Genomic DNA, 20,404 nt, shown 5'->3' on the forward strand with positions numbered 1-20,404 from the left:
ATGAAGTCCTAGACCCAGACTGGACTGAAAGTTGTGCTAGTGAGGCATGCAGTTATGAGGAAGAGGCGGTGGTCACACAGAGGCAACAGCACAGCAAAAGAGGGAGCAGGGTGCAAAAGCGCAGCGGCCGTTCCAGAGACAGTACGCCTGCTACTGTCCACCGCACCCAGCACCGAGCACACCAAGGCCTGCTCCAAGGAGTTCATTGGCATGGCAGTTCTTCACACAATATCCTGACGACAAGACACGAGTGGTTGGCATGTTGTGCCATCAGAGCCTGAAGCGAGGCATAAACGTTCTTAACCTGAGCACAACCTGCATGACCAAGCATCTACATGCAAAGCATGAACTGCATTGGAGTAAACACCTTAAAAACAAGGAACTCTCTCATGCGCCTCCTGCTCCCTCTTCTGGTGCTGCCCTGGCCTCTCCCTCCACCTCTGGCACCTGGCGACCAGCAAACAGAGGATGTTCCACCAACACCACCACATACAACACCATCACCAAGCATCTCCACCATGTCACACAGCAGCATTCAGCTGTCAATCTCCCAAACATTGGAGAGAAGGAGGAAATACCCACCTACCCAACTTTCGAGCCCTGGCCCTGAATGCCAGCATTTCAAAATTACTGGCCTTTGGGTGACAAAACCCACACCGCACAGGAGCTTTGGAGGGGCATAGAACAGCAGACTGATGGCTGGTTGCTGTCGGTGAGCCTCACGCCCGGCCTGGTGGTGTGCGATAATGGGCAAAATCTCATTGTAGCTCTGGGACTAGCCAGTTTGACGCACATCCCTTGCCTGGCGCACATCCCTTGCCTGGCGCATGTGCTAAATCTGGTGGTGCAGAAGTTTCTTAAAAACTACCCAGACATGTCAGAGCTGCTGCTGAAAGTGCTGTCCATATGTGGGCGCTCTCGGCGTTCTCACCCTGCTGCTGCTCGCCTGTCTGCGCTGCAGCGTAACTAAGGCTTTCCTGCTCACCGCCTCTCATGTGACATGCCCACCAGGTGGAACTCCACCTTACATATACTGGAGAGACTGTGCGAGCAGCAGCGGGCGATAGTGGAGTTTCAGATGCAGTATGCACGGGTCAGTCGCTCTGCGGATCAGCACCACTTCACCACCAGTGACTGGGCCTGCATGCAACACCTGTGTACCTTGTTGGGGTCATTGGAATACTCAACCAACATGGCCAGTGCTGATGACACAGTTGCTAGCATGACAATACCCCTTCTTTGTCTCCTTGAAAAAAATATTACGGCGATGATGGAAGAGGATGTGGCACAGGAGGAGGAGCAAGAGGGGCCATTTCACAGGGTTTCAGGCAGGTCATACAGAAGTGGCTCAGAGGGTGGGTTCCTGCACCAGCAAAGGCCAGGTAAACATGTGGACAGCCAGGGCACATTTCTGGAGGAGGAGGAGGATGAGGTAGAGGAGGAGGAACCGGTTTCACTGCAGGGTGGCACCCTATGCAGCTCAGAGCCATCACTGGAGCATGGCTGGGGGGATACGGAGGACACAGATTATACACCACCTACAGAGGACAGCTTATCGTTACCTCTGGGCAACCTTGCATATATGAGCGACTACATGCTGCAGTGCCTGCGCAACGACAGCAGAGTTGCCCACATTTTAACTAGTGCTGACTACTGGGTTGCCACCCTGCTGGATCCCCAGTACAAGGACAACGTGCCCACCTTAATTCCCGCACTGGAGCATGATAGGAAGATGCGCGAATACAAGCGCACGCTGGTAGACGTGCTCCTGAGGTCATTCCCAACTGACACGGGGGGACAAGTGGAAGCACAAGGCGAAGGCAGAGGCGGAGGAGGAGGAAGAAGAGGTCGCCAATGCAGCTGTGTCACGGCCAGCTCCTCAGACAGCAGGGTTAGCATGGCCGAGATGTGGAAACATTTTGTCAGCGCGCCACGGCAAACTGCACCACCAGCTGATAGGGAACGTGTTAGCAGAAGGCAGCATTTCAACAACATGGTGGAACAGTACGTGTGCACACGCCTCCACGTACTTACTGATGGTTCTGCCCCATTCAACTTCTGGGTCTCCAAATTGTCCACATGTCCAGAGCTTGCCCTTTATACCTTGGAGGTGCTGGCCTGCCCTGCGCGACATTAACCTCTTTTTGCTGTCAAATGACCTCTCCTCTGTCTGGGTGTCAGGGGCCTAAAATTCAGTTAATCGCCTGCTGCTTTGGTGCGTGACATTAACCTCTTTTTGCTTTTAAATGACCTCTCCTCTGTCTGGGTGTCAGGGGCCTGAAATTCAGTTAATCGCCTGCTGCTTTGGCAGGTGACATCAAGCCTGATTTTCTGCTATGGGACCTCTCTCCTCTGTCTGGCTGCTGGGGCCTAAAAAACTGAAAGTGGCCTTTTCCATTGCTGGGTGACATGAAGCCTGATTTTCTGCTATGGGACCTCTCTCCTCTGTCTGGGTGTCAGGGGCCTACATAAATGATAATGGCCTGTTCCATTGCAGGTTGACCTGAGGCCTGTGCTGCTGTTACGGGGCCGCTCTCCTCTTTGCGGGTGCCATGGTCCTGAATTAGTGAATGAGGCCTGTGGCATTGCTGGGTTAAATCAATACTGTCTTGGCGTGATTTTAACTCTCCTCTTTGTGGGTCCCGTGGGCCTTAATGTTTGAATGAGGCCTGTGGCCCTGCAGGCAGACATGATTCCTTCTTGGCTGTGAAGACAACTTCAACTCCCATGTATGGTTGCCATTGGCCTGAGTCTGTGAGTGAGGCCTGTGACACTGCTGGCAGACATGAATCCTTCTTGGCTGTGATGTGAACTTCAACTCCCATGTATGGTTGCCATGGCCCTGAGTCTGTGAATGAGGCCTCTGGCACTGCAGGCAGACATTAATTCTTTTTGGCTGTGATGAGAACTTCAACTCCCAAAGCATTCCCACCTGACGCCACCCGACCTCCTATTCCACCCCCTCCTCCAAGTTGCCAATTGATATTGGTTAATTTTTATTTATTCTATTTTATTTTAAGTCATTTCCCTATCCACATTTGTTTGAAGGGGATTTACCTACATTGTGATGCCTTTTGCAGCCCTCTAGCCCTTACCAGGGCTATTTTACAGCCTTTTTAGTGCCCAAAAGTTCGGGTCCCCATTGACTTCAATGGGGTTTGGGTTCGGGGTGAAGTTCCGGTTGAGTTTGGATCCCGAACCCGAACATTTTCGTGAAGTTCGGCCGAACTTCTCGAACCCGAACATCCAGGTGTCCGCTCAACTCTAATTATAAATATTATTCTAATAACAGTGGGAAACATCAAGAGTTATAAAAAGCAAAAGACTGCATACACTTGAGCAGATTATCTACTAATTGTTGCAGCACAATAAACTGAAATTGCAGGTATACCGGACAGCTACGCAAATATCTAGTGAATATATAAAATGAACAGACACCGAGAGCAATTTTGATAAAAACCATAAAACAAAACTTTACTGGACATCAAAATACATAAAGCTTCTTACACATAAAAGTTACCATAAACATTACACAAAATACCATGACTTAAACATACACTCCTATTCCCAATATCCCAAAATATCAAAAAAATACTTAACTCTGGTAGTTGAATGTCAACAGTTTACACTGGATAGCAGGAGGAACAGGACAATAAGAAATTCTGGCTGCATGCTTGGTCTTTCCAAAGCTCAAAAAAACAGACAGTTCCTCATGCTGTGGACTCTTTTTATAGTCCTGTATACCAGAGACCACCCACAGGATGTAATCATTCCTTTTGACCACTCACAGGTCATTTTGTGAGTGAGGTCAGCACTAGGTTACATTTCCCCCCACAACCACATGGTCAATTGGATATGCGGCAGCCATCTTTACACGCGACGTCAAAGCTCCCAAAACTACCTGAGATATTATTTCACATGTATGGGAACATTTGTCATGAATCATTTAAAAAATATCCATAACTGATATAAAGGAAACCCTATTTATGACTCATAAAGTGAGGTGGATGCAATTGTCTACTTACTACTTTATACCGATTGATCATGTTAATTAACCAAATAATTCCATATAAAAAAACTAAGCCGCCCGTGCAGCATGACTTTAATCATGGCTTGCAAACCACTTCTCTAATAGAAGTCAATGCAAGTCGCTCCGACTTCGCCCCAAAGTAGTGACTTGAGTCGCTCTGCTTAGAATGGTTCCATTGCACATAATTGAGCGCTACTTGTCAGGCGATCACGTCGCCTGACAAGTTGTGGCAGTGTGAGCCGGTGTTCCGTGAAAAAACCCTACCCGTGAAAATTCCCTACCCTCGTCACTTCCTCTTCACACACGTCATGGAACAGCTGAGCTGCTTCCCACTGCGCATGCTCACAGCTCCAGAGGGTAGGGAATTCTCACAGGGTAGGGTTTTCTAACGTTACACCGCATCAGCTGTTGCCGTGGGTACAGTAAATCATCTCCGCTGCCACATTAAATCTTCTCCGCTCCTACCCCTGTGACTTCCCTGATCTCGGCTACTAAATGTAAAAGCGGCGGTGGGTCTATGAAAATATAAATCACGGAGCCGAGATGTCTGTGATTTATATTTTCATACACCCACCGCTTTTACATTTAGGAGCCGAGATCAGGGAAGTCACAGGGGTAGGAGCGGAGATGATTTAATGTGGCAGCAGAGATGATTTACTGTACCCGCGGCAACAGCTGATGTGGTGTAACGTTACACATCACTACCCCGTGAAAATTCCCTACCCTCCAGAGCTCTGAGCATGCGCAGTGGGAAGCGGCTCAGCTGTTCTATGACGTATGTGCACCGGAAGTGACAAGGTTAGGGAATTTTTACGAGGTATGGTTTTTTAACGTTACACCAGTGTTAACTCTTGCAGACAATGGGGTTGACTGTGCACTTTGCTTGTGCAGTTGCAGTTGCACTCTGCAAGTACAGTTGCCCCAGAGCTAACATTGTACAAATTACTTGAAAGTGCACTGTCCATGATGTTTGTCCTGATGTAATACATATTATTTTAAATTTACAGTATAGGATATGAAAGCCATGAATAAGAGTGCTGCATATAAATGCTCAGATGTTCAAATGCTACAAATGTTCACTTTGTTTTTATAGATAAAGACACAACATGGATATGAAGTTGATATTTTGCATTTTCTTCACCCGGCTTTTTTTAAATATTGTTGAATCTGGTAAGTAAGATGTATAATATGACACTTTTATGGGAAACTGATAATTCTCTTCAAGAAAATCTCAGCAAAACTCCATCTACGCTGATCATTTGAAAAAACAAAAATAGAAAAACAACACATCTTTTCTTTGATTAAGTCTTGAGGAAATATCCAAATATCTGCCTGACAAGCTACAGTCAGTTTTGTGATATTTTCTGCACTGCGTAGCCTGAAAAGTGATACAGGAATTTCCTAATTAGGCAATTTATTTTCCTGATTTATAAATTCAGATTCCTAGGCCAATAATCTGAGATACCTAGATTGTGAAACATTTTGTTTTTGAGGTCCATTCTACTGTATAGTATTATTTTTTTTAACCCCTTCAATACTGGGCACTTTTACCCCTGCCCAATTTTCAGCTTTCAGCGCTGTAGCACTTTGAATGACAATTGCACGGGCATGAAACACTGTGCCCAAATTACAATTTTATATTTCTTTCTTTTGGTGGTATTTAATCACCACTGGGTTTTTTATTTTTTTGCTAAATAAACAAAAAAAAAAGACTGCATTTTTTTTTAAACGCTCTTTTCTTTGTTTCTGATATGAGATTTTGCAAATAAATAATTGTTTTTCATAAACTTAGGCCAAAGTGTATTCTGCTACATTTCTTTGGTGAAAATAACAGAACGGAGCGTATATTATTTAGTCTGTAGGAAAGTTATAGAGTCCACAAACTATGGTATATACCGTGTTTCCCCGAAAATAAGACCTACCCTGAAACTAAGACCTACTGTGATTTTCGGGGAGGGCTGCCATATAAGCCTTACCCCGAACATAAGCCCTAGTTTAGTGTTTGTAAAATCCTAGAATCCATTCTATTACTGTTTTATATAATGTCCAATGTGTGTGTTTCTGTAATATTATTGTGCCAAATACCTTTGTTACAGCGCTGCTCGGCGTTCAGCTGACTTCCCGCTGCTCTCCTTCTCTTCTTCCAGTTGTCAGCGGGGGATATTGGCCCCTCCCTCTGCAGTGCTCAGAGCGTGGAAGAGAGCTCCAGCGGGTCACGGAAGCGCCGAGCTGCACTGTAACCAAGGTATTTTGCACAATTATAATACAGGAGCACACATTAGACATGATATAATACTAATAATAAAGTGGATTCTAGGATTTTACAAACACTTTTACTTGGTTCACACTGGGGATTCCTGATAGGCAGGGAGAAGGAGGGGGAGAGAAGACAGCACATTACATCATAAGACCTACCCTGAAAATAAGCCCTACTGTGTCTTTTGTTGCCAAAATAAATATAAGACCCAGTCTTATTTTCGGGGAAACACGGTATTTGAAAATTATCAATCCTGATGTACTGACAGACTAGATTCATGAGGCTCTAAAATACCAGGACAGTACAAATACCCCGCAAATGACCCCTTTTTGGAAAGTAGAAAGCCCAAGGTATTTAGTAAGAGGCACGGTGGGTTTTTTGGAAAGTTAAAAAAAAATGTTCACATTTATTCTTACATACTGTCACCAGTGCAGTATAGCATCATCATATAACTGGTTTGGTGGTGATCAGGGACACTGACTAGTGACAGTACAAAACAAAAATGTACCGTAATCATTTTTTTTTTAAATATATTTTTTATGACATTTTTCTCTTTTTTTTTTTTTTACAATTTTTTTTTTAAACACACTGTGACCAGGGTAATATAATGTTATCATAGTAACAATGGGGTTGATTTACTAAAGATAAATAGTCTGTGCACTGCAAGTGCACCCACAAGTGCACTTCTTATGCACTGCAAGCCCAGTTGCTCTAGATCTGAGGGGAAAATGCAAGGAAAATGAAAAACTGCATTTTGGCTTGCACATTATTGGATGATAGTAATCAGCAGAGCTTCCCCTCATTTTACAGCTTCCCATCAGATCTAGAGCAACTGCACTTGCAGTGCGCTTCTAGTGCACAGCATATTTTCCTTTAGTAAATCAAACTTGTGTACTACTTCATGGAAGTGATCAGAATTTTTTTTTTTTGCACATTATGATTGCTTATAGCAGTGAACTACATTTCTACAAGCATTTTACTGAATGAAACAGATTCATTCAGTTTGTTTTGTTGTGATTAGTTGTTATTGATCAAAGCTAATCACATGGTACAGATGGGCTGTGATTGGGCCTGTCTGTACCATGTGATCACATTGACCAATCACAGTTAGCAACACAATTGTACACAATGGATGGCATGAAAGTAAGCCATTGGTTGATTACAACTGTCATGTGACCTGCTGTGATTGGTCACAGCAGTCACATGGTACTGGCAGTGAGCCGGTACACTGATCATGACAGATTGCGCCGCTGCGTGGCCCTGTGGCCACGCGAGCGGCGCTTTCTGAGAGGACCTCATATGATGTCCACTCAGAACAGGAAAGCCACCGCTCAGCCATCATTCTGCTATAGGCCGGGAGAAAAGTTGTTAAGGTGGGGGAGGAGGAAGGAAAGAGATGGCTTTAATATGTTACTTATGTAACTTTACTTAAAATAGTATCTCATAAGAGATGTGTTTATACAACGTGTCTGAAAGCCAACCCGCGATCGCTCCCCGTGGAGAGAGAACAGCAGTCTACTGTTGTTCTCTCAGCAATCAACACAGAGCTCCTGTGTTCCTCCTATTTAGGAACACAGGTCCCTGTGTTGATTCCATAAGCGCACCCCCCCCACACAGTTAGAAAACACCCCCTAGGCTCACATTTAACTCTTTGATCGCCCCCGGGTTAACCCCTTCCCTGCCAGTGTCATTAGTACAGTAACAGTGCATATTTTTAGCCCTGGTTACTGTAGTAATGTCACTGGCCCCCCCCCAAAAGTGTTAAAAATGTCAGTTAGGGGTCAGATCTGTCTGCCACAATGTTGCAGTCCCGCTAAAAATCGCTGATCGCCGCCATTACTAGTAAAAAAATATAAACAAATAAAAATGACATAAATCTTCACCCTAGTTTGTAGACGCGATAACTTTTGACAAACCAATCAAAATACGCTTTTTGGGATTTTTTTACCAAAAATATGTAGCAGAATACAAATTGGCTTAAAATTATAAAATAGATTTTTTTTTTTTTTTTTATTGGGAATGTTATATAGCAGAAAGTGAAAAATATTGTTTTTTTTTTTTTTTTTTCAGAATTGTCGCTCTTTTTTTGTTTATAGCGCAAAAAAAAAAAAAAATCTCACAGGTGATCAAATACCACTGAAAGAAGGTACTTATTTGTGGGAAAAAAGGACATCAATTTTATTTGGGTACAGTGTTGCACGACGGCTCAATCATCAGTCAAAATAACGCAGTGCCGAATCAAAAAAAAAAAATGGCCTGGTCATTAGGGGGAAAATCTTCCGGTCCAGAAGTGGTTAAGCTCAGCAACTAGAGGCAGAAAAAAAGCAGTTTTCTGGCAGCAAAAACACTAAAGGTGTTTATATGCACTGTAAGGGATTAGCTCGGTGGTAGGCGTAGATGACTCCTTGGGGGGTGCGTTTTCACAGAGAAATAGCCCAAAAGTGCTTGCAAACAACAGGTTTATTCTTCAAACAAGTGCATGCAGCAAAAACATCAAAATAAAATAAAACAAAATAAATCCTTGCCTCTGTGGGCGGCTACCTTCTCACAACTGGAACCTGCCTAAGTGTCTGTCTCCAACCTACCGTCGGGCAGACTTCCTTGTCCTACAGCGGACACTCAATAGTCCTTTTATAATAGCTTCACAGGGCAACACAGTCCTTTGTTTCTTTCACATCAACAGTTCGTCTTCTCACCTTTGAGACGATTTCACCCTTGGTTACCGTCCCGGGCACACATCACTCCGGGGGGTCTTCTCCCAGGCCCACACATCCTGTCGGGAGGCACACGCTGACTGTCCTCCTGCTCCCAGCCCACATGGCTTCAGGACACAGCTTCTGGAGGCAGCAAACAATAGGACTTTCTCTGAACAAATTATAGAGCCTTAACTCCCTCATTCTGAACAGGTGAAGGCCTTTCAACTTCCTGCTGGCTAGCTCTGTAGCCAACACCCTAAATTAATTAATGGACTTCTCAATCAGGTGGAAATGTATCTCCTTCCTGTGACTACATTCCCAGATTTAGCTGACTTCCTGTCACATACCCCCCCCTCTTGTTTCAACCCTAGGGTTGGGACACATATTTCCAGGCACGCATGTGTCAGGCACTGCTGACTCACTGATAAGCCTCCTATTATCCTCAAGCTTCCGGATGAAACTGTTTTGTCATCTTCATTGACAGATTTCTCATAAATGCCACACAGTTTGTCTCTCATCTCATATACACATTCTTCAACTGCATTTTTGGCATCATTTTGCTCCTTCTCGTTTCTGTCATCTTCATTGACAGCTTTCTCATAAATGTCAGACAGCTTGTCCCTCATAACCGTCTGTCCAATCCACCATGGAGGACCGTGATCCATAGGCAACTCAATTGGGCTAGTCTTAATGTCTTCAACATTCTTAAGACGCCTCTCTCTGCAATCCATAAATGTTTTCCACAAAACTTTGAGAACCTTTGCTTCACTAAGCTTTGTTCCAAGTAGGGACTCTTGACATCCCTCTGTGACTTGAGTTGCCTCTCCATACATCTGTACACAATCATTGACTTTTTGTTGTAAAAGGGAATGATCTTCCTTCTTGAGCTTTGCTTGCTGTAAGATGCTGTGCAGAGGATTTTCCAATTGAGACAACAGGCTGTCACACATTTCTTCAAAGTGACCCCTGTTCCTTTTCCCAGAGATATCAATATCATTCACCAAACATTTCATATTCATAGGCAGATCTGAAGCATTTGCACTCATCAACTTCTTAAACTTTTCGCCCTCCTGAGCGAGTCGCAGTAAAGGCCTACTATTTGATTTGATATTCAGTTTATATTTCTTGCCAAACTCTTCACAGAAGAAGCCAACCAGAACATCATCAACTTTCCTTCCACCAACATAGGGGTCAAAGGCAACAACACAGTTGAACCCAGCGATCTGGGTGGTATCCATTATAGACCTCCTCTCTGCATCAGTGAAGAAGCATGGAACTGCAACACATTCTTTTACAGGTTTCTTCAATGCACTTTCTGCTGAACTATTTGACCGCTCAAGGTCACCTAGTTCTTTTTCTCTATCTGAATTCCACATGGAATGCATCTCAAGATCACGATCAAACTTCTGCCACCCGTCTTTCACCAGTTCCATTTTGGAAACACTCCCTGAAAGGCACTTATTCATTTGCTTCATGTTTTCACCAACAGCCTTAGTTTTCTCCACTAGGTTTTCAGCCTGAACTGAGAAATCACCACATTTCTTACTCAGCTCCTTTGTTTGCTGAAGTTCTAATGATACATTTTCCAATGCTTGAAGTTTTTGAAGGAACGGTTTATTCCAAAGGGGTGATTCAAGCCACATGTCGTCACATTTCTGAGGCTCACTCAGGACAGACCCCAAAACACTGATCCTTTTAAAAACTGCATCAGGCACACTATCCCCTCTTTGGGACAGATCCTCTGTTGCCTGGAATTCCTCTTCCAGTTCCTGCAACGGAATCTTCATCTCTTCTACTTGCTGTTCTAAGGCTCGCTTAGACTTTTCTAGCTCCTGAACGCTTTTCACAACATCATCCTTGGAGCTGACCAATTCTTCCATTTCTGTACGCAGCTGTTTAACACTTTCTAGTTCAGCCTTACACTCTAGAGCTTCCTCCAAAGAGCGAGCCAAGAACAGGGCTTTGCTCTCGTTATCACGCACCTCCGTTTTTGCACGGTCGCGTTCTTCTGCATATTTTGCAGACACAGTCTTCTCTTCACCAAGCATCTGATCAAACTTCTTTTTCACATCTTCAACACACTGTAATGAACCAACGCTTTCTTCCATGCGTTTTTTCATATCCGCTATCTGAGCTTGCAATGTTGCGACTTGCTCTGATAGGTTTTTCTTTGCTTCCGCCTCCTCTTTTAATTGTTCCAGGAAGCCATTTTTCTCATCTTCCATTTGTTTGAGCTTTGTGCTAAAACTCAGCCTTTGACACCTCTCTTCCTGTAAGAGTTCCTGCGTGTCTTGCAGCTGCGATTCCAAGATAGAAAAATCCTCCGCAATTTCTCTAGATTTGCTGTCTGCTTGAGAAAGCTGATTTGTAACATTGTCCAACTCAACCTGCAGTCGGTTTGCCTTCTCTGACAGCTTAGCACACAATCGGTCACCTTCTGACACCTTGACTTGCGATTCCAGAAGCTGTGCCTCTACTTTTTCCCTCTTATGTTCACAATCTCCTTTTCCCTGCATAAGATCCTTCACCTCATTGGCTAGCATCTGGGAATAAGAATGTAATTCTGCCACACAGGCTTCTTTCTCCTTTAACTGCTGCTGGACACGTTGGGCTTCCCCTTTCCAACTTTCACAGTCCGCACGCCATTCATCTACCACATTGCTCAAAGTAGTGAGCTCATACACAGTACTCAGTAATTTAGCCTCTCTTTCACTTTTCTCTTTGTCGCTGAGAGACAATGTCGCTTTCAGAGCAACATTCTGTTCCTGCGACTCCTGCAGGTCTATTTTTGTAACTTCCAAACACTGAAGACTTTTTTTCAGCTGATTACGCAACTCCAACATATCAACCATACTTTGCTTCTGCAAAGTCTGAATTTCACTTTCCTTTTCCATGAGGATGGTATCTTTCTCCATTATAGTCTCTCTGCGTTTTTGCAACTCGACCAAAAGAAGAGCAGTGGATTCTTCCCACTGTGACACATGAGACTTGAGTAGTTCATTCGTTTCCTGCAAGTTTCTATGCTCCATTTTAAGCAATTCCAAGGCTTGTTCCTTTTCTTCCATTTTCCGTTGCAAGGCATCCAACTCAGCCCTGCACACATACTCGGTTTCCTCCAAACCGATGGCCTCCATTGGCTGCTGGCGTCTCTGTTTCCAGCCTGCCATGCTCTCTTGATGAGCCTTTTGTTGAGCTGCAAAGCTCTGCTGAAAATCCGCATTTGCCTGCTGTTGAGCTGCATTTGCTTGCTGTTGAGCTGCATTTGATATAATCAGATGTTTCAACATCTCCTCCATTTTGAGTTTACTTTTCATCTGAGCACACTGCGTCTCCATAGCAGTTTCATCAGTGTTGCTAGGGACAACAACCTTCCTCTTTAGTAGACTCTCTTTAGGCATGGATGGGGCTGGTTCAGACGGCAACATCCCCTCCATCCATAGAATCCGGTCTCTCATTTCATCTATCTTTGCATTCTTCAGGCGTTTTGAACGCCCCATCTTCAATAACTCCACAAACAAATTTTTCACAGTCCAGCAAAAATTTTTCAGACCACTGTCTCTTTAACACATGTAGTTTTTCTCTCTCTCTTGCAAGATCTCTTTTCCTGCACACACAGTTTGTGCAGTCACTTGCACCAGACACAACAAAGTTCATCAAATAATTTTGAGACCGCTGTCTCTTTAAAACACTTTTTATTTTTTTCTGTCAGGATCTTCTCTCCTGCACACATAGATTGTGCAATCTCATGCACCAGATAAAGTTCATCAAACATTTGCACTTCCTTGCAGGGATCTCTGCTTATGCCCACTGCATACCTCCACCATATGTAAGGGATTAGCTCGGTGGTAGGCGTAGATGACTCCTTGGGGGGTGCGTTTTCACAGAGAAATAGCCCAAAAGTGCTTGCAAACAACAGGTTTATTCTTCAAACAAGTGCATGCAGCAAAAACATCAAAATAAAATAAAACAAAATAAATCCTTGCCTCTGTGGGCGGCTACCTTCTCACAACTGGAACCTGCCTAAGTGTCTGTCTCCAACCTACCGTCGGGCAGACTTCCTTGTCCTACAGCGGACACTCAATAGTCCTTTTATAATAGCTTCACAGGGCAACACAGTCCTTTGTTTCTTTCACATCAACAGTTCGTCTTCTCACCTTTGAGACGATTTCACCCTTGGTTACCGTCCCGGGCACACATCACTCCGGGGGGTCTTCTCCCAGGCCCACACATCCTGTCGGGAGGCACACGCTGACTGTCCTCCTGCTCCCAGCCCACATGGCTTCAGGACACAGCTTCTGGAGGCAGCAAACAATAGGACTTTCTCTGAACAAATTATAGAGCCTTAACTCCCTCATTCTGAACAGGTGAAGGCCTTTCAACTTCCTGCTGGCTAGCTCTGTAGCCAACACCCTAAATTAATTAATGGACTTCTCAATCAGGTGGAAATGTATCTCCTTCCTGTGACTACATTCCCAGATTTAGCTGACTTCCTGTCACAGCACCTAAACATGTCTAAACGCTGGTAAATGTTCAAAATTATCATTTTATTCTGCCACGAGAACTGCCATTATTTAAGCTAGTATGCATGGACCCTTTAATTTAGGAGAACCATTTTATCCTTTACAAAATTTGTTGCAGTGTGCAAAGAAAAAACAAATCTGTTTGCATAAATCATTAGCAGAACATTAAGATAAGATGAACACAAATTAGCACAACAGCTCTATTTTTACAGGCTTGCAATTGCTAAAATTCTGAAATGCAACTGTCATCCAGAGCATCCAATTGAATTGCTGGAAATTGGATATTGAAGAATGACGGGGCATTTTTTGCTTAATATTTATTGACTGATTTGTTAGGACTTCACTCACATGGGCAATGGCATCAATGTGTTTATTTGCGTTTATAGGACATTTATAAATATATATTAATTAAGGTAATCATTTTAACCACTTTACCGCTGAGTACTGGAATAGTACTGCGGCAAAGTGGTACGATCCCGTCTGACGACGTAGACCTACGTCGCCAGACTCCTCCCCTGTAGGCGGCGCTCGCGCGCCGCCGAAGGCACGCTCCCGCTGTTTTCATTCACAGCGGGAGTCGGGCCTGGGGAGGAGCAGCGGCGATAGCGGGCAGATCTCCTCAGTGACAGGGAGTGACAGATCGGAGTGTTCAGCATAGCTGGACATCCGATCTGTCCCTGTCTCACACAGTCACCTCCCCCCCCACACGTCAGTAAGCACCAGGCATACATTAACCCCTCCCTCTCCAATAAAATTAACCCCTTCCCTGCCAGTGTCATTTTTACAGTAACAGTGCATATTTATAGCACTGATTACTGCAGTAATGTCACTGGTACCCCCAAAAGTGTCAAAAATGTCAGTCAAGGGTCCAATCTGTCTGCCGCAATGTCGCAGTCCCGCAAAAAAAAAATCGCAGATCGCCGCCATTACTCGTTAAAAAAAAAAACCAAAAATGACATAAATCTTTCCCTTTGTTAGTAAACGCAATAACTTTTGCGCAAACCAATCAAAATACGCTTATTGCGATTTTTTTTTTACCAAACATGGGTAGCAGAAAACAAATTGGCCAAAAATTTTAAAAAAAATTGTTTTTTACATCTTTTTTGGGGGGAATTTCATATAAAAAAATGTTAAAAATATTGTTATTTTTTCAAAATAAACGCTCTTTTTTTGTTTATAGCGCAAAAAGTAAAAATCACACAGGTGATCAAATACCACCAAAAGAAAGCTCTGTTTGTGGGAAAAAAGGACGTCAATTTCGTTTGGGTACGGCGTCGCATGACCGCGCAATTGTCAGTTAAAGTCGCACAGCGCCGAATCGCAAAAAGTGGCCCAGACGTAAGACAGCAAAATGCTCTAGTGGTAAAGTGGTTAAATTGTTTAATTCACACTGCACTGTATGTTTAATTCCGTTTGAGTACATTCAGTTTATTTGCGTCTAGATAAAAAAAGATTTCTGTGAGTCCAGGGGCAGATTAGATGTAAATGTGTCCAAAAGCATAAAAAAGTAAGTACATTTAGTGGAGAAAGTGATCTGGGAGATATAAATAAACACTATATTTACTGTATATTTTATTTAAACAACGAATGCCCATGGGAAAAAAAAAACAATTTATTTAACCGGTTGCCGACCGCCGCAAGTACATATACTGCGGCGGTCAGCCCCGGCCAGGAAAAGTGATGTACCGGTATGTCACTAGCCTGGGAGCCAACAGCGGGTGGGCGCGCGCCGCCAGAGGCGCACTTCTGCCTCGGCTCGTTCACGGACACCTCCGTGCGTGTGACTGGCGGACCCAATGTCCGCCGGTCACTCGCGATCGTCCGCTGTGAAGGGAGAAATGCAGGCGGCTAGTGTAAACAAAGCCGCCTGTCATTCTTCCTGTGTAAAAGCACTGATCAAACGGTCCTGCTATGTAGGACCATTGATCTGTGCTGTTACACACACAGCCACATCCCTGCACAGTAAGACGCACACCCCTAGGGACACACATAGTCACTGCATCTCTAATAACGTTAACCCCTTCCCTGCCAGTGTCATTTTTACAGTAACAGTGCATATGTATAGCACTGATTACTGTAGTAATGTCACTGGCACCCCCAAAAGTGTCAAAAATGTCAGTCAAGGGTCCGATCTGTCCGCCACAATGTCGCAGTCCCGCAAAAAAAAAACGCAGATCACCGTCATTACTCGTTAAAAAAAAAAACAACAAAAATGACAAAAATCTTTTCCTTAGTTAGTAAACGCAATAACTTTTGCGCAAACCAATCAAAATACGCTTATTGTGATTTTTTTTACCAAACATAGGTAGCAGAAAACAAATTGGCCAAAAAATTTAAAAAATTTGATTTGTACATTTTTTTTTTGTGAAAATGTGAAAAATATTAATATTTTTGCAAAATTGTCGCTCTTTTTTTGATTATAGCACATGATCAAAAAATCGCACAGGTGATCGAATACCACCAAAAGAAAGCTCTGTTTGTGGGAAAAAAAGGATGTCAAATTCGTTTAGGTACAGCGTCGCACGACCGTGCAATTGTCCGTTAAAGTCACGCAGTGCCGAATCGCAAAATACCCCCTGGTTAGAAAGGGGGTATATTCTTCCGGGGCTTAAGTGGTTAATTAAAGAGTATATTACCTAAACATTTTTTATTCCTCATATGTATTTGTTGTACCATGTACTTGTGCTAAAAAGTATCCTGCTCTCTCTGCATTGCTTCCTTTGTGTGAAATACCTGCTGATCCTGCCATACCACCTGCTTTTCTATTTCATACTGACCACAGCAGGCATGGAAGTTCATCCATCCTAGCGTGATCAGTTTTCTAGCTGTGCTAGGAGCACAGTGTGCTTGTCCTTCAATGGTTAAACTTGTACTGAAACACCCCTCTGCAAATCTAATCATTGAAAAGATCAGTGTATAGCTGTTTCTCTGCTTCCTGCTTACATGCACCCCCTGCAGTCTCTACTCACACCTCTCCAAGCCTCTGAAGCTGGATACACACTATCCAACTTTTGTGGTTAGATTTCCTTCAGATTTACCTTTTCTATGTAGTGCAAGGGCCTGCCAGATTGCATACAAATATATGGTTTTGGTAAGTCTAAAGGAAAAAGTCTTCAGAAACTCTTATAGTGTGTATGGCCCATTAGGCTCTTTCACATGGGGCGGATTCCACTGCAATCAGCAGGAGATCTGTGAGGTGATCCCCTGCTCATCACAGCAGAGTAGGCAGATGACACATCTGAGTCCACCCAGTATCTGCAGAGCGGACATGGACAGAGTCCACTATGCTCTATGGGTGGCTGAGAGTAAACAAACTCTGCTGTCCGTTTAGACCCGGTTCACACTAATGCGAGTGCCGGGTTCGCATCTAATGTCGGAGCGCACTGCTCCGACATTACATGCGATCAGCTGTGCGGTGCGAGTTTAGCCATACAGTTTGTATGGCTAAATTCGCATCGCACCCGGTGCAAACACGCACAGGAGGCATTTTTGCAGCCGCATCAGGATCGGATCGCACAGCGGTTCACACTTGTGCGATCCCATCCTGTGCGAACTGCACGATCGCACTGCGATATGCGATCAAACTGGGGGTGTCGTTAAGATTACATTGACACCCCCAGCGTATCGCATATGGCAGTGTGAACTGCCGGGGGTGCGTGTGCGATGCGGGAACAGGCTGCGAATTCGCAGCCTTCCCGCATCGCATCAGTGTGACCCGAGCCTTACACCCGGCTACCTCCGATTTGCTCTGCTTAAACAGAATCTACCATTTTTATTAGCAGGCCTGATCAGACCCAGGGGTAAACGAGTGTAAACAGGCACAAGTCCTATTACACCAGACTGTCTATAGCAGGGGTCTTCAAACTATGGCCCTCCAGTTGTTCAGGAACTACAATTCCCATCATGCCTAGTCATGTCTGTGAATGTCAGAGTTTTACAATGCCTCATGGGATGTGTAGTTTTGCAATAGCTGGAGGGCCGTAGTTTGAGGATTCCTGGTCTATAGGGATGAATCAGGATCAGGTCCGCCTGGAAAACTGACAGCCGGACTTGAGCAGAATGCCTGTTTAAAAGGGGCCTTATGCAGCTGAGAACAGAAGTTATGTGATTTTATAAATAAAAAAGAAAAAAAAAAGGTATTTATAATATAAATGTATATATACACACATACAGAAAAACATTTTGCCTTGCATTTCTATTTTAAACTGAATGGGTTGTTTTACGAGCTAAAGGTTCACAAATATTTTAATCTATTATTACTTTATTCTACTATTACAGCTCTTCTGTACCAAAAGATTTCTTATAATAGTGATCTTATGTTCACTGTTATCAGAAGGCAATATATTACTACTACAGTAATTTGTTGCTATGTAAGAAGTTATCTTAAAGATGGCTAATGGAATCACAGGAAGTGCTGTTGATGTCACAGCTGACATCATGGCACCTCCATATAAAACACAACGAGAAAGCATTTGTGTTATACTTTGCTTTGAAGGAGCTCTATTATTGAGTGCTTTATAGCAGCATCACAAGTCCAAATGCTGACAGCCATTGGTTCCATCACCAAATCCTGCCATAACCCATCAGTGATGATGAGACTGGGTGTCATTTTATAATATGAGACAAATACTGTAGAAATATCCTAAATTGTTTTCACTATCTGCCTTTTAAATATACTAACATACCTATTCTACAGTGCGGGGAATTTGTTATAAAACAGAAATGTAATTTTTATTCCAGCCAGTATAAACATGTTTCCCAGGATTACTGAGCCAAAGCAAAATACAATGCTTCCAGTGCTACCAGGTAAGATCCCATAAAAAAAAGTCTTGTTAAATGTTTTTTTTATTTTGACAGCAATTGACTATGTCATGAGCATTACAACGTTTAATACAAGTTTTTAACATGTGAGTGGACTGGATGAAAACGTTGAGGTTTGACAATATCACACTAGTGGAGCCTTTCTCTTTTATGTATACTCACAGATGTATACCTCTACTGCAAGAGGGGTGGAGAAGTGGATTGGCTTACTAAGGAATTTTCCATCAGTTGATTTGTCTAGCCCATTTGCCCAACCATGAGAATGGGGGGCATTTTTATTGGGTGAGTTGCCATCTGATTGGAGTGGGTCGGAAATGACACAGCGTTGGTGGAGTTTTTTGGTGATCAGTCTTAACTGGATATCACTTTGGTCTATCCTTTCCGTTTGGAATTATTATTTTTCAAGATGACAGTTATGGGACTATTTCTTTTTGTTTTTCATACTATATAATTATAATTTTTTACTATTATTCATATTAAGATCACTGATTTGATTTGGTGATACTATTGCTCTACTGTGAATTCACATGTATGAGAGAATTTCATATGCTTGTATTTAACCTATTTTGGTATTTACTATTTTAAGTAGCAGCATTTGATGTATTATTTGTTCACGTTTTTCTTTAATTGTTTTCAAAGCGCGGGGGATTTCCATTGTTATTATCACTTAGGGCGGTTCACATTTCTGCGAGTGCGCCGATCGCATGTAATTCGGAGCGCACTGCTCCTTCATTACATGCGATCGGAGGTGCGGATGCGAATTCAGCCATACACTTTGTATGGCTGAATTTGCACTGTATCCGCACCAAACACGCACATGACCCTTTTTTCCAGCCACATCAGGATTGGATCGCACAGTGGTTCACACTTGTGCGATCCGATCCTGTGTGAACTGTCAGATCGCACTGCAATATGCGATCAAACTGGGGGTGTGTGAACTGCCAGATGTGCGTTTGCGATGCGGGAACAGGCTGCGAATTCGCACAAGTGTGACCCGGCACTTAAAGAGGAGTTCCGCCCCCAGGAAAAAAATTAAAGTCAGCAGCTACAAATACTGTTGTCATGTCGGCACCCGAAGCCGATTTTCGTATTGGCTCTCGGGTGCTGCCACCGCCATTCAGTGTAAGGGATCCCGGCAGTAAAGCCTTTCGGCTTCACAGCTGGTTCCCTACTGTGCATGTGCGAAGTGTGGTACCCGTTCCCCCCTCCCCCCTGAAATGTGCCAAATGAGGCACCAGAGGGGGGGAAGCCAATAAGCGGAAGTTTCACTTTTGGGAGGAACTCTGCTTTAAGTCATAGCTGTACCTAGCATCAGGTGAGTGTACCTTATATGCCCACTCCATCAGAGACACATTTTCTGGAGTGCAATAGAAATGCCAAAGACACTACAAATATAAACCACTCATAAAAAGACAGAACAAAAACATATATCATGTTTCCCCAAATTTCTCTCTTTTCTAGGTAATTCAATATATACACTAACATGATTATATGTGTAAATTCAATACCTAACTATAGTTTGTACCAGAGGCATAACTAGAACCTTCAGTGCTGGTTCACACTACCACTACCAGAAAGTCGCCCCGTGACTTGAAGAGACTTGTTTAGAGACTTGTTTAGAGACTTGTTTAGAGACTTGTTTAGAGACTTGTTTAGAGACTTGTTTAGAGACTTGTTTAGAGACTTGTTTAGAGACTTGGAAGAGACTTGGAAGAGACTTGTGCACTACTTTGAAGAGACAGGCGACTTTGTCTGTGGGGAATGCCTGGCTAATCTCTTTCTTCTCCCTGGAAAGTCTGATAACAAGTCATGTCAATTAAAGAGGAAGTAAACCCTCCTCAGGAAGTTGTACCTATAGGTAAGCCTATGATAAGGCTTACCTATAGGTACTGTAAATATCTCCTAAACATGTACCGTTTAGGAGATATTTACCTTTAATGCAGCCAGTGACGTCACTGGCGCATGCGCTCTGAAGGAACGGCTGATCGTGCCGTTCCTTCAGAGCCCCGTGCCGTGACCGTCGGCTCCCGCGCGCGTGCGTGGGAGTGACGTCACCGCGGCTCCGGCCAATCAGATGACC

At 43.7% G+C, this 20,404-nt stretch overlaps 1 protein-coding gene across 3 annotated transcripts in view; it reads left to right on the top strand.

Annotated features, from left to right (window-relative positions):
• The first annotated feature begins 5,130 nt into the window (after nucleotides 1–5,130).
• LOC309548607 (uncharacterized protein) overlaps nucleotides 5,131–20,404 on the top strand; it is a 33,630-nt gene continuing 18,356 nt past the window's right edge. For 2 of the 3 annotated variants that reach the window (XM_082248581.1, XM_082248582.1), the window contains exons 1-2: nucleotides 5,131–5,200; nucleotides 18,244–18,309. In XM_082248581.1, coding sequence (XP_082104707.1) covers nucleotides 5,137–5,200; nucleotides 18,244–18,309 — 130 coding nt within the window. In that variant the 5' untranslated portion in view covers nucleotides 5,131–5,136. The remainder of the gene's footprint in view (nucleotides 5,201–18,243; nucleotides 18,310–20,404) is intronic. The other variant, XM_082248583.1, reaches the window with a different exon arrangement.

Source organism: Pelophylax lessonae (genome assembly GCF_965119305.1).
Source record: "Pelophylax lessonae genome assembly, chromosome: 2".
NCBI classification, from domain to species: Eukaryota; Metazoa; Chordata; class Amphibia; order Anura; family Ranidae; genus Pelophylax; species Pelophylax lessonae.